At 52.0% G+C, this 14,999-nt stretch overlaps 1 protein-coding gene across 1 annotated transcript; it reads right to left on the reverse strand.

Annotated features, from left to right (window-relative positions):
- Positions 1-9,503: 9,503 nt before the first annotated feature.
- Positions 9,504-14,215, reverse strand: ZIC2 (Zic family member 2; the record flags this gene model as incomplete). Its single annotated transcript, XM_081084633.1, has 3 exons — positions 9,504-10,961; positions 11,203-11,366; positions 13,144-14,215. The coding sequence occupies 3 exons, from the start codon at positions 14,213-14,215 to the stop codon at positions 10,608-10,610; spliced, it is 1,590 nt and encodes a 529-aa protein (XP_080940759.1). The 3' UTR covers positions 9,504-10,607.
- Between the last annotated feature and the right edge of the window lie 784 nt (positions 14,216-14,999).

Below are 14,999 nucleotides of genomic sequence, written 5' to 3' on the forward strand. Positions count from 1 at the left end.
AAAAATAATCATGAAGGAGGGTCTGAGCAGACGGTAATCGCTACTTTTTGTTTGTTTATCATGAGAACTACAGGCAACCCTACTTCAATTGAAAATATATTGCAAAAGTGTGGACTCATGACAAAAACCATTTTAAAAATACTTCTAGTATGGGAATATTGATTCAAATCCCATATTGGGAACGAATCTGATACACTTTTGATAGCAATTTGTTTCAGAGGATTCCAGGCAGAAGCGATGCATTTTTAAAGCAGAATTAAACAGCACGGAGAGATTTTTTTTTTATTAAGGGAAATGCGTGAAACAAACAAATCGAAAGCAAGGGTTCCAGCCAAGAGGTTGGGGAGCAGCGCTATCTGGCAGTAGGAAAGGAAGTGCTTCTTGAAAGTGCTTTCTTAAAAATGAGTTTAAACTTATTTTATTGTACTTTAAACACAAAACAAAAGTTTAAGCAAAGACATAACCAACCTTGCCATTACGAAACAGAGCCTATGGTACATTCCAGAGAGAGCTACCACTTGGACCACAACCCTTAGACAAACAGAGGGGCAAATGATGAAGCTAATTCAGTTCTGAGAATCGCTTAGCAGAAAAGACGCCCAGAGTAGCATCTGTCAGAGGGAGACATCTATTGCTCCCAGGAAAGGCAATCACTTTGGTTTCCAACCTGAGTGCCCAACATTGAGCTTTCAAGTGCAAAGGTGTTGGGGGCAGGAGAGAATAATACTCTGCCTACAAGTGAACTCAATTGTCTCCCCAAAAAGCGAACTTACACAACTTACATTAGCACCCTCTGCATAATATGTATGTTAACAACTAGATAAAGCAGGATTTTGCCCGATAAAGTCAATTAAAACGTCTTGTACATTTCTGAATTGTTAAATGATCATGTGAAGATTTAGAAAGATGTCACTGGGAAACTTCAGGTGATAGTTTTGCCATATTGGTGTTAGACTTTTCTAGAAGATATTTGAAGCCAGCTGTCTGATATGACTGACCTCTTCAGTTTAAACCTTTTCTTTTTTTCTCAAGAAAAGTGTGTGTGTGTGTATGTACTGGGAAGAATGGATGATGTGTTTGATTGATACTGTAAAACATTTACCTGATAATGTCTCCTCTCTAGTCCAAATCAATTTTTGAATTAATTCCCTTGGGTTAAAAAAATGGAAATGAAATCATAAAGCCAAATTGCATATTGTGAAATTAGTTTCTCATAAGATTGACAAAAGAGTTCACATTTTTTAAGGTGAGGTGTTTTTTTTTTTATGTATCAGATAATCTACTAAAAGGGAAAGGAAGTTCAAATAAATTGGTTTGCTGTGACATGAAATGTTGTTACTTAGGCTATATGTATTTTTTTAATCTTTGATTTTCATTTAAAATGTTTAGGAATGTTTGTTTGTCAGAAGTCAAGCTATCCAGGGACAAATATTCAATGCATTTTAATTTGAAGAGATTGTTCAAATAAACAAAACAAAACAAAAAAGTCACCAAAAAGGTCATTTGGAAACCCAGCAGAGGAAGAAATGTATTTTAGAGGAAGATTGTAATCTGATTCCTTGTTTGTTCATCTTGAAAATCCCTGATTCTTCACTTTGCAAAGAATTGTCAGTGATATATGAAGACTAAATATTTTATTTATTTCTCTAAAATAAAATCCAAACAGTATGTACTTATAATTTACTTCCCCTAGAAATGGAAGAAGAGGATGCCATATAGATTATTTTCTACATGCCTCCCAAATTCTTCCTAGAAAGATACTTCTAGTCTGTTAATGCATTGTCATTAATATCTAAAAAAGTTTTAACCAATTGGATCATAAAAAAAAAATCTTTACTGCCATCCATTCTAAGTAGCATCTAATTTGAAAGATTCTGTAGAGTACACTTTCAAAGCATCAAGTTTCTTTTCAGTTTCTTGGTCTTCCTTAGGTAGGAAGTTAATATCATTTTGAATTTCCTTTTGGTTTCTTTTGCTAAATGTTTAGTTCAGACGAATGTGAAGTAAGAGGGGTTAATAGTTTGAAACATTTCTGCGGCATGCGATTATTTCAGTGCCATTCTCTGGTGTTTGCCTGAAAGAAAAAAAAAAAACAAAAACGGATGGCCGAGTCACTGCTCGCAGCGCCAGACATTCAGCTGGACCCACCCTGGCACGGTCGTCCCAGGGAAAAGACTCCACTGCCCAACTTGATTAAAAACAGCCTAACAGTGTCTGCCCCGTAGAAGAACGGTGTGGCTCTAGAAGCTGAGCAAACTGCCTGTGAGAAAAGCGGCTGAGGACTCTATCCTTTTCATATGGGAGTCAAGAGAGCTCCAAAGAAGCAGTCCATCCTGGGCTGCAGAAGGACAAGTTGTCCCCCAAAAGGCTCAGCTAAAATCACAGCACATGGTTGAAGTGCTGAGAAAGAGCGATTCTACCTTATCACTTTTTCACCTTAATTTGAAGGGGAAAGGGAAACGTACAGAGCAAAGACCTCCTGAGATGCTTGGGAAATGTTAACTTGTCTCCGAGTTCCTTTTTTCTTCTTCTTCCTTTTGGCAAATACATAAAAAATAGTCTCTCTTTGAAGTTATATTTTGGAAGATACAATTAAGAGAAAAATATTAAAATGGAAAAGTTAGCTAGAAATGAGGAGTGGGTAGGTTGGTGAATAAAGTAGATGCCTGTCAGCATTTTCTTAAAGATAAGGTGTTGTTATTGCTGTTTTGCTTGTGGTATGTATGCGGTAAAAACCAAAGACATCCAAACAGGAATTCAAATTTGAAGAGAAGTGGGGTTTGCCTGATGTGTTTCAATAATAAAATAAAAAATTGTGTCTGCATGTGCCTGTGTGTTCTCTTTCCATTTGAAATTTTATTCCAGAAAGTGGTGCAATTTGTTACATTTTTTTTGTGGGCACAGGAGGAGGAAAATATGATACATTTGGGGATTTTTCAGTAGAGCTGTGTTTAGTTTTAATTTTCCTGTATTTTAAAATAAACACTTTGACCAAAGCTTGTTTGATCTTTGCAAGAAGGAAATATACATTGTGAAGGAATGTGCAGCGGCTGGGTATGAAAATGGGGTTGTGACTCACAGCTGCGGGCAGAAAAAAAAAGGCGTCGTGGTGTCAGCCAGAGGTGTTCAGTCTAATAATTCAAGCTGTAAACTGTATCCCCTAAAATTACCTACATAATAAATCATTGTGTGAAGAAAAAAAAAAAGTTTGGGCTGAAAAGTGTAAGTGAAGCAGAATCCCCAGGAGACTCCAATGCTGGGACCTATTGGCAATGATGTGAAATATGGGCTTATTTTGTCCAAAACTTTAAGGATCAGAATAATACTGCAAATTATTCTGATGCAGCTGATTTTATTTTATTTTATTTTATTTTGTCTTGGATTTCAACACACGTCTATATAGTCTGTTGTAGAAATAGGCTTATTTTTTTTTCTCCTGATCACACAGCCGAAAACGGCTTTATGGGATTTATAGTCAATGTATACAGCTTCAAGAGAAGACTTAATTCAAGAATGGCTTTATTTTAAGAAAAAATAGTATAACTAAGTTATCAAATGCATGGCAAGAATGGAGGCAGAAATTTTTCTAGAAATTCCCTTGGGTTTCTGTCTCCGATTTCACTCTTGCTTATAGGTACCAAAGAAAACACGACATTTATGTAAACTGGTGAAGTTGCTTGCCTAAGAATTCACTGCTAGATTGAAACACTTAGACCCTGCGGTTGGCAAAGGCATTGCCAAATCGTGGAGAGAAAAACGGGACTGTTTGGGGGGTGGAATGCACCGGTTTGGAGTAGAAAGGAGTTTCAGTGCCTGGGGAAAAGATTCAGTTGTCAAGAGGAAGTGTAAAGGCCAAGGACACATGAAGTCTTTGAAACAATAAGGGTGAAGAAGTCAAGAAGCAGGCTCCCCAAAGCCACATTGAAACAATTTATTTTATAAGATCCCCTACATTTCCAGAATTAGTGAGCAGAAGAAGCGCCACGCTGGGAACGGGGGCTGTGGGCTCTCGCGCTCACACGGGCTCTGCGAGAGGGAGAAAGTCAAGTTGACACGGTTCTCCTTCGCCTGGGCATTTCCAGTGAAAATATAAGAAGGAGGGCGGGGAGAGAAGGGGACAAAACCCAGCTCGAAAAGACGGACTCCGGCGAAGTCCGTCATAAAGATGAACTGGAAAAAGGAAGTTCGTAGCAACTAAAACTCCGACCCTGGCTCATTAGTATTCATGACTGAGTGGCCAGCTTTTCTGTTTATCTTCCTCCCAGGATCAATATCGGAGCAGCGTGGGCCGGGGAGGAGCCCAAGCCAGGCCCCTGCGTGCGCCTGACCTTTCGCGCCCTCCCTACAGGTCAGAGCATCTTCAGAACCGCCGGGCCAACGCCGCGCCCAGGCTCATTAAAGCCACCATTCATCTGCCGGCGGGAGAGGGAGGGGGGCCGGCGGGGAGGGGAGCGGTGCGGCGGCAAGCGGACCCAACCGACTCCTAGAGTTTTGAGAAACCACACTCGGCCACACCAACCACTGCGGGCTCGGTGGGCCAGGAGAAAGAAAAGACCAGGAACGAGCCGCGACTGCAGCCAGAGGCCCGGCGCGGCTCCCGGCCAGGCCCTCGCGGGCTCCGCCGGGTTCCACACCCGAGATTTGGGTTGGGAGCGAGGCAGCCTAAGAGCCTCCTCCGCGCCCCGGCCCGATGGGCACCCCCCTTCCCCCCCTGCTCAGCCCCAGCTCGGCGAGGCCGGAGCCTCCCCAGGCCTCCGCCGGCCTCTAGGGAGCACCCGGGCGCGGAGCGTTAGCCGCGCTCGTTACCTTTGACATGAACATTACTATTATTTCCACCCCCCACCCACTCCAGGGGCGCGGCGCTTGGGCTCGCTCCCTCGGACCCCCGCCTTGGCCTCAGGGACAGAAAAAACCCTGGCTTCAGGAGGTTAGGAAAGGAAGAGGCTGAAGCAGGGCTTGGAAGGTGAAGTGTGTGTGTGTGTGTGTGTGTGTGTGTGTGTGTGTGTGTGTGTGTAGGGGGTGGTATGGGGGGGTAGTCAGCTCCTTCTTCCCTCCCCCCAATGCACACACAGGGTTGGAGGGCGTGAGGACAGGCCGGACAATCTGGCCCATGACATTCCTCGGGTAAATGAGCCCGAGGGACCCAAGTCCCACGCATCTCAGTCTCACTGGCGGCTCGAGGTGTGAGCCCCGGAGTGCGGCCTGGGCTGTGGACTCTCAAAAGCCAAGTTGGGTGCAGAGCACAGAGCACTTGGCACCCTCGGAGGCGGGGAGGCTGGGGAAGAGCGGAGGGGGGAGGGGAGCATCTCCTGATGGGTCCTCCGGCCATCTGCCCCCAATCTCTGCGACTCAGGTCCATCCCTCTCACGGGAGCCCGTGGCTGGGGTTTACAGAAGGGGCTAAGCGTGTAAGCATGTGCGAGTGCATGCGTGTGTATGCTGGGGCATGGAGAGAGATGGAAAGAGACGTGTGTGTGCGTGTGCGCGTGTGTGTGTCTGCCTGCCTGTGTGCACGCACGCAAGCCAAGGGGTACCCCTAGCTCTGGTCTGGTAGCTTCGCTGAACCTTTCTCGAATGGCGGGGCAGGCAGGATGACCGATGCGGGACGAGGACAGAACGCAGGGCTGTAGACCCATGGAGGTGTCATATCTTCAAAAGCGCGTCCGCCCTAGGGAATGAACCGGGAACTTGGGAGCGGACCAGGCGGCCGCAGCACGGACAGTTCCCACACTGGGCCCTGCGGGGCGGGGCGGGAAGACCCTGGCCCCGGACCCAGCCCGACCTCGGGACCGCGGCGGCTCAGGGGCGGGGCGGGGCGTGGACAGTGCGGCCCCAGCAGCCCTACAGACTTGACCATGAACTCGAGCCCTCGGGCTGCCTTGGTTAAGGAAGGTTGATAGAAGTTGTCATTCGTAACACCCTGTTCAGACTGCTACGGCCCAGCGGGACGGGCCTGAGGGTTTATGCGCGATCGTCCGCCCGATCACCCGGTCCAGAATGAAGTATCTAGAGAGTCTTCCCTAACATTAAAACAAAGCAAGCAAGCAAGCAAGCAAACAAACAAAACCAGTAATAATCTGTTGGGGGCTGGAGGGTGGTGGGGTTAGAGAGGAGGGAGACATTTCTCCAGGCCTGTTCTGAGCCGCTGGGTAAACATAGAAACCGTTCATTTCGGACTGCTGGGGGTAGCAGTGGGCCGAGCAGCTCCGTTTCTGCAGAACCCGAGCGATATTATCAGGCTATAATCAATCAATTCACCAGCGTTTATTGAATGCCCTGCTTTGGATCCCGAGGGTAGCTTTCCGTGTCCATTTAAGTAAAAACGCATCAGAGGTTCAACTTAGTCTTGGTGGGGTGTTATTTCCAGACCTTTGGTTCTTAGCTCTTGGATGCAGGCCTGGCGGGGCCCTTCGGGTTTTTTTCGGTGGAGTGATGTGGGGGAGGGGAGGGCCGAGACCCTAGTGCGCCCTTGGAGGGTCCCTGGGTGTCCGCTATGTCACTGGTGCACCCATCAGGGACCTACTAGAACCCATCTCCCACACGTCCTGCGGACCCGGGCAGGCCACGGGTCGCCTGAAAAGCCCAGGCCTTCCTAGGTCCCCCCACGATGCGGGAGAACAGGGAAACCCAAACCTCCGGACCAGCCAGTGGTCTGCCCTTGATCTCCGAGTTTTGTGCGGAAAAAACACACACCACTTGAGACGGAAAACATCCGTCTGCAAAAGAGACAAAGGGGCCCGGGGGTAGGGAGTGGGAGGAAGAGAGAAGGGGCCCGCAGGAGGAAAAGGCTGGGCCGGCGTGGGCCGGGCTGTGCGGGGCCGGGGACCTGTTCCCTTCCCTCGCGCCCCCAGCAGCCCGCCCTGGCGCGCGCCCGGAGCAGAGCGCACCGGCCTCTACCCTGGGAGTGACCTCCTCGCCGCCCGCGACTTCAGGGGACATCAGGGAGCCCGGAGACGCTGATACCGATGCCAGTTATCATTGTAGTCATTAATAATGCAGCGAGGATCGCGATAATTAATAATAATAATGATGGCCTCCCGGGGGGGCTCCAGCTGCCTCCGGATGAAGCGACTCCTGTGCGGAGGGCAGTTTATGGAGCGGAGTGCGCAGGGAGCGAGCTTGGGCGCTCTGAAGTTCAAGTTGACGAGCGGAAACCGTCCTTCGGCCGCGGCGCTCTGTCTCCCTGCGAGCAGCGAACCATGGCACCGCTCTGGTTCCCCGAGGGAGGCGAAGACGGCCTTCAGTTTTTTGGTTCTGAAGTCAAGGCCAGGGCAGGCTAGAATTCGGGTCCTTTGGGGGAGGGGGGGTTGGGGGCGGGTTAGACGCTGGCACCTTCCACCCCAAGGCCCGGGCGCCTCATTGCGGTGCAGGACCTTGGGCCGCCGGCACCCGCGCGCGTCCCCAGAGGAGCACTTCTGACACCACGGATATTCTTACACGTTTGCCATCTCCCCACCACCCCCGCCCCCCTCCTGCCCCGGGGATTCGAGGGGCCCTAAAGAAAGGCGGAGGTTGGGCAGCGATGTCGGGTCCGTGACTTGTTTGGACAAAGCGAGCGGTGGGATGCAGGGGCCGGAGCACCAGGAGCCATTCTGCAGGAAAGCCGCTCCCATCTCGGGTGGACTGGGAAACCGCTCCCAGGCTGTCGCCTTCCTTCTCACGCCACCCCCTTCCCATCTTTATATCCTGCTGATAACTAGGAGAGCGCCGGGTTGTCCGTCCGGCAGCTCTCCGCTGTTCAGATCTGGAAAGCTGGAAAGCGGTCCAGCCAAGGCTGTGAGATGTTTTCAATTCTTGCTGGGTTCCTTCTTCCCCCAAATGAGAAGCAAACCCCTAAGGCCTTGAGTTGATACTAAAGTTCCACCTCCCCCGTTTCATCCTTCTTAGATTTGAGAGATGTCTCAAAGCCAGTAAGTTACACACACACACACACACACACACACACACACACACACACACAGTTTACAATATTTAGAATAGACCATCTCATTTTTGCACAAGTTCTAATTTTTTATGATTCCTTTGCCCCCTCCCAAATGGGAGGGTGTTGGAAACCCCTAAAGGATTTTCCTCGCAGCTTATAATGTGCTCAGTGAAATCTCCCAAGGATCAGTAACATATGCCAATTATTTTAATAATTTTCCTTAATATTATTAGGGGTTATAAATTTGATTTTAATAGGGTTGATTGCTTCAGGAGTTGGCGCTTGGGCAGTTCGCAAGGCTGCTGGGGAGGGCTAGGCCGGCATCTGTCATCCTCTGGGACATACACACACACTCACACACACACAGCCCCGGGGCTGGAGTCTTTCCCTCCCCTTTGAATAGGTGTCATGGCCTCCTAAGAGGTCAGGGTTGCCTTTCTCTCCTCCAGCGGCCCTTAGGCCGAGCCTGCCTGGCCCTGCGGCCCAGTGAAGGGCCGAAGGGGAGAGAGATACAGGGTCTCTGCAGCAGCCACCGGTGTTCCTTGTTCGCCAGCAGAGTCCTGCGCATGCTGGGGGATCCTTTGGAGGTGTCCCTGCCACTACCCAAATCTTGTCACCGCTGGGTGCGGGGGTGTGCCTGGGGCACTGGCAGGGCCTCTCAGGGATACAAGGGTACTGAGGAAAATGAAGATGTCTCCATGGGATCTAAAAAGAATTTTCCCCATCCCTTCCCTTCAATAATTAAAACTGCCTTCCTCCTTGGAGCCACTTGTTTGGAAATTTTGATAAACTCTTGCAGAGGAGGGGGAGTGAAGCTGCAAACAGAGAACACTGGTGGTCAGAGTTCTGCCTTACTCCCACCTGGCCGTTTTCGTCTTTTTTAATTTTCTTTCACTGAATTCTTGAAGAGGGTCTCTTTCATTTTGGGCCAACGGCTTTGTGGCTTTCCTAAATTTAAAAGTAGTTAATTTATCACCTTCTTCTCTCGAACATTCTGTTTACTGGCGTGCAGTGGCTGTGCAGATAAGCAGGATTTCTTGAGCAAGCTGTTAAAATTTTCAAGGAAAAAAACCCCACACTTTTGGTAGAAATGGTCCCTTAGACTGTAATCATTGGGCCAAGTTCAAAAACAAAGTACTCAGCTCAGTTTTAAATGTGCAATTAAAAATAACTGTACCTCGGCTTTTCAGAGGGAGAGGGAAGGGGGCAGGGATGAGGGAAAACAAAGAATAAGGAAATATTTAGTGCTCTTAAATCCAGTCCAAATAGCTGAAAGAAAGGCATTCCCCCAGATAATGGAGCCATTAGAAACTCTGAAGGTTCCTGCCGCCCTTCCTCACAGGGGCTTTCCAAAAATTTAATTCACTCTCAGCTATGAAACAAAGGACACAGAAAGGAATTTTGAGACTTTCTGCCAAAGGGGAGCTTGGCCCCGTTTCTATGCATACATACACCTTCCTCTCCAGCCTGTGAGGTGGTGCTCCCATTCATCCAGGCAGCTGATCCATACCCATGTGGACCCTCAGCTGTCTGTTCCCATTTTCTTCAATAACTTCGCTAGAAAAAAACCAGTATGTTCATGCAGTTTCAACACGTTTTATTATATTTCTGTATGCATGACTTTCAAAACATATCACAAGAAAGGATCAAACCACTTAAAACCTTCAAATAAAAAATCTGAAACAGTTTATGCCCACAATTGTACATATTTATAGTTAAGAAACATTCTTTATAAATATTGTTTCCTCTGTAGCAAGTTAATACCATAATTTAATTACAAATGGATAAATATGGTAACGGGTATTTACAGAAGGAAGGGTGTTATTAAGGAAAAAGCTAACGGCACGACGTTTATTTCCCCCCCGCCCCCACAATCTTTCATACAGGAACTAACAAATTGAACTCGCAAAAGCACTAAAACATCACAGGTAAACCCAGCTAACAGAAAAATACATTCACAAGCGTTGGTGGTGGTGGTGGTGTGTATGTGTGTGCTGTGTGGGTCAGTATGCTGAAGAGACAAGAAGGGAGGCTTTGGCACGGCTCGTTTTTTTCCAGTCTATAGTTGCATGAAGTTTACAATCAAGTCGCCTCATGAAAGGAACACAATATTCAATACCACAATACAAAAGAAACCATTTTCTTCCACGTTACTTAAAAAAGAAACCGAGTAAACTAAAAAGAGAAAAGAAAAAGCCCATCACGCTGGGGAAGGGAGGAAGAGGCAGCGAGGAACGCAATCCGGAGCATTACAAATGGACAAACTTCTATACACCAAGAAGCCATTAAAACCACCTCGGAGAAGGAAGGAGTCGGCTATGTACAGTTTGCCAGAGACTGGGAGTGCGGTGAGAAGGCAAGCGGGCGTGAGGGAAGGAGAGGGGGTTTGGTTCGATATTTTTATGGGTTTTTATTTATTTTTTTAATTTTTTATTCCTTATTTTATATTTTCAGCTTCAGAGACTCCATTAGGGATATTTTTGCTTTTCCATGCCTAGATTATTTTTTAAAAAAACACAACAACAACAAACAACAACTTTGAAAAATCCTCCTGCTGGTAAAATCATTTTTTGTCATCATAAAAACCAGATTCGTAATTTTAACATCACAAGCACAGGATGCCCTGGGTGGTGGCGGGCTGCCGCGCCAGGGCGGGGCGGGGAGAGGGAGAGCGCCCCGGCCCCTCACACGTACCATTCATTGAAGTTGGAGGACAGGCCACTGTGGCCCCCGGCCGTCCCGCTGCCCCCGCCAGAGCCGCCGCCGCCCCCACCGCCCGCGCCGCCGCCCCCGCTGCTGCCGCCGCCAGAGCCGCCGCCGCCTGCGCCGCCGCCGCCGGAGCCTCCGCTCCGATGCACCGCGGACACCGCCGCCGCCGCCGCCGCCGCCGCCGCAGCAGCCGCAGCCGCCGCGGGGGAGAGGTTGGAGCTGCTCTGGGGCTCGGCGCTGGGGGACACCAGCCCTGGGGGCGTGGACGACTCATAGCCCGAGCTGGCGGCCGGGGAGGACTCGGAGCCCTGCGGGGAGGACTCATGGACCTGCAAGACAAAAGCCGGGAGGGGAGACCAAAGGGGACTGGGTGTGAGTGCAGCTGCTGTGGGGCCAGGCCCCCGGAGGCGCACCCCAGAAATACCCCGGAGGCGCACCCCAGAAATACCCCGTGTCGCCCTGGCCCTGGGGAGCCCAGGCCTTCCGAGGCCGGCCGAGGTGGTTCGGGCTGGCTGGGAGCCGGCGAGGCGGCCGGCCGAGGTGCCCTTCTGCCCGCCTCCCCGGTGGTACCTTCATGTGCTTCCGCAGAGAGCTGGGGTGCGTGTAGGACTTGTCGCACATCTTGCACAGATAGGGCTTATCGGAGGTGTGGACGTGCATGTGCTTCTTCCTGTCACTGCTGTTGGCGAAGCGCCGGTCGCAGCCCTCAAACTCACACTGGAACGGCTTCTCGCCTGTGGAAGGCAAACATGGGCACTTTCCGTGGACACCCAGGCCCCCTGGGGGACTCCCACCCACCGTGGAGGGGGCAAGGCCTCCGCGAGGAGGGAAGAAGAGCGAGGAGGGCCTGGGTCCCTTCAACAGATGGGTCCCCTCCGTGGCAGAACTAAGAAGAAATTAACCCTTTCCACCTAACGGTCCTGCGCACTTATTTCATATCTTACTTCCTTTCAGATGGGCTCCCATTTCCTCAAATGTTTAATCTGGGGTAGCACCGCCTTTCCACCGAGCTTCTTGGATTTGTAAGCTTCCAGCCAGTTAGTCTGGCCATGGAGAAGCTGTTGTTATGACAAAATATTTGGGGCATTATGAAGATCACACAGACTGCAGGGCTGCTGTCGGTTTCTCTCGGGGGCCAGTAGGCAATTAGATTTGGAGTTGCTGTGTGTTGTTTGGGGACGGGCTGTGCATAGTGACTGAGCCAGTATTCTTCATCCAAAATTCTGCAAATTACATTAACCATAATTCTAGACTCGGTCCCAGGTTTTTTATTTTTATTTTTTTAAAAATAAGCTTGAGGAAAATGTAAATATTAGAGATAAGGCAGCATCCCGAGATTGCAGAGGCACCGGCTGGGCAGTCGGGGTGGGGGCATTAGCAAAGGCTTTCAAAAATCTTCCTGTTAATTTTCTGGCGGCCCCTGCATCCTGTTGCCAGAATTCCAAACGCTTGGAGTCATTTAGAGGTGTGAGAACTGACATTGTTCCACTTGGAAACGGGACCATTTAACGTTAAATTCCATTAGCACCTAAATTGTTTTTTAAAGACATCCGCTCAGACCCGGGACTCGAAAGCAAGCATTTCATGCAAATAAATTTCTCAAATTTTAAACCTTGTTAAGCGCTTGTCTCGCACCTCGCCTCCCTCCCTTCCCGGAAGAGAACAATAGGCCGCTGGCGCATCCCCACTTCGGAGTAAATATTGACGGGGGAAGTTGCTAAAACATTTGGCTTTCTTTTAGGAAATCGTCTGGCACGATCTTGGCTGGTCATGGATGAATTATCTACGAGGCGAGAGGCGCGTTCTTTTGCGGCTCTCTCATGTCACGCGATTGCTCCTCGGGCCGCGCTGCCGCGGGCGCTCGCTAACGGGGTTGTAGGTGCAAGTTTGGAATCTCAAACCCTCTGGTACCCATTAGAGAATGCCCCAAACTACTGCGATCTCGCCGTACAGCCTCGAGACCAAGCCTGAGATGGGCTTTAAAAATAAGGAATGCTTTACCGCTTGGGCTCACACCAGACTCATTTTAATGCGAAACAGTCCTGTAAAGACGTTTTGGACCGCGAGGAAAATAAGTGCAAAACACACAAGCCACTCAAGCAGACCCACCCGAAGCAGAAAAGCACATTCAGGCAAGCTGGCAAATCCGCTCTCGGCTCCCTTCCCAGGCACGGAGTTGGAGAGCAGTTTTATTTTGTGCGCTCTATTTAGAACGGAAATTATTAACCGGGCCGAGCAATTATGAGCCGGGTGAAGCAATTGCATCACCCAAAGCATACATTTGATGTGACACCGGTTATTTAAAACTCAATTTCCACACATGGAAAAACCCAGCCCAGGGATATGCTTTCATTTTCCAACAAAAACAAGCCGCCGGCTCTCTCTGCACACACAAAAACACATCTCCCGTCCCCGAGTAAAGGCTGGCGGTCGGTGCGTTTCTCTTAGCTAGCAAATCAACCACAGCCTCTCTCCCCTCCGCGTCCCGTCCCTGTTCCGGACCGCAGTTACCTGTGTGGGTCCTTTTGTGGATCTTGAGGTTCTCGGAGCGCGCGAAGACCTTGCCGCAGCCCGGGAAAGGGCAGGGGAAGGGCTTCTCGCCCGTGTGCACGCGGATGTGGTTGACCAGTTTGTATTTCGCCTTGAAGGGCTTGCCCTCGCGCGGACACTCCTCCCAGAAGCAGACGTGGTTGCTCTGCTCCGGGCCGCCGACGTGCTCCACCGAGACGTGGGTCACCAGCTCGTGCATGGTGCTGAAAGTTTTGTTGCAGCTCTTCTTGGGGTTGCTCAGCTGCTCGGGGTCGATCCACTTGCAGATGAGCTCCTGCTTGATGCACTGCTGCCGCATGTAGCGGAAAAAGGCACCGGGGTGATGGTGGTGGTGGTGGTGGTGGGCCGCGGCCGCTGCCATGTTCATACCCATGTTCATATTCATGGGGCCGTACTGGTTGTGGAGCTGTGCCGCCGAGTAGGGGTCAGTCCGCGGGCTGGCCACCTGGCGGTACTGGTCTGATCGCCCGAACACTTCGCCCGGCAGCCCGAGGCGCATCTGCCCGTTGAGCACATTCTGTGAACCATGCGGCCCGTGCTGCTCAGGGAGGCCGGGGAACAGGAGGTGGCCCTGCGCGTCCGAGTGCGCGTGGTGCAGGCCGCCTGCTCCTGGCCCGAACAGCCCGTGCTGCCCGCCGCCCGGCGCCGAGTCCCCGAAGCCGCGGCTGCGAAACAGGAAGTCCCGGGTGGAGTTGAAGGGCGGCCCGGAGTAGGAGCCGACGTGCGCGGCGTGGGGCCCGAGTGCCGCGGCGGCGGCGGCAGCTGCAGCGGAGCCCGGGTAGGCTCCGGGGCCCTGAGACGTGAACGCCGAGCTTTGGCCCGGGGACAGCTCGTGGGCGCCGGGGTTTAGCTTGAAGGCGCCCATGTGTGCGGCTGCCGAGTCCACGAACCCGTTCTGCGCCGCCGCCAGGCTCAGCTCGCGGTCTTGCATTTCGGCGGCGGCCGCCGCCGCCGCTGCAGCCGAGTGGTGATGGTGGCGCGCGAAGCTGCCCACCCCGATGGCCGGGAACTGCGGCCCCGCGTCCAGAAGCATGGCCAGCGCGCCCACCCGCCTCGCCGACCCCGGCGAGACCCTCGCCTTCTAGGCTCCCACTCCCGCTCGGCGCGCAGCGAGTCCAGCGGCCGCCCGGCTCCGAGCGGAGGCGGCTGTGGCGGTGGCGACTTCAGCCCTGGGAGCCGCGTTCCTGCTCCAGCCGCCGCCGCCGGGATCTGCTTCGGGCGGCCCGGAGCCGAGCGAAGGCGCGAAGAGGAGGAGGAGGCAGCCACAGAGGAGGCGCGGGAGGAGGAGGAGGTGGAGGAGGAGAAGAGTCCAAAGCCAGGCGGAGAACCAAAGTATATTAAAGGAGCTGCGACGGGGGCGGGCGGGCAGGGCAGGGGAGGGCGGGCAGGAGGAGGGAGCAGTAGGGAGGTGCGGGGAGCTGAACGGAGAGGGGGGCCGATGGGGGGTGAGCGCAGCGCCGCGGCCCCCACCTCTGCGCGCACCCGCGCGCGCACGCACACACTCACTCTCTCCCTTTCGCCGCGCGGAACCCCGGGGCCGGCCACGCAAAAAGGCACCAGCAAAATGAAATCACAGCGGCGGCGGGGCCGCGGTGCCCGAGAGCGGACGCTGTGCGCGGGCCAGGCAGACCGGCTAGCAAAGGACGCAGGCGAGCTCCGAGCTGCCCGCCGGGGCCCCGCGCGCCCGCGGCTCCACCTGACCGCCGGCCGGGCGCTGGGGCGGCGGGCGGAGGCCAGGCACCTTCCCCGCGGCGCGCTCGGTCGGCCGCTTCCTCCTGCGCGCGGCCGGTATTGTTCGGCGCCGCGGCCGCAGCGTT

The sequence above is a fragment of the Myotis nattereri genome, assembly GCF_964212035.1.
Source record: "Myotis nattereri genome assembly, chromosome: 2".
Classification (NCBI taxonomy): Eukaryota; Metazoa; Chordata; class Mammalia; order Chiroptera; family Vespertilionidae; genus Myotis; species Myotis nattereri.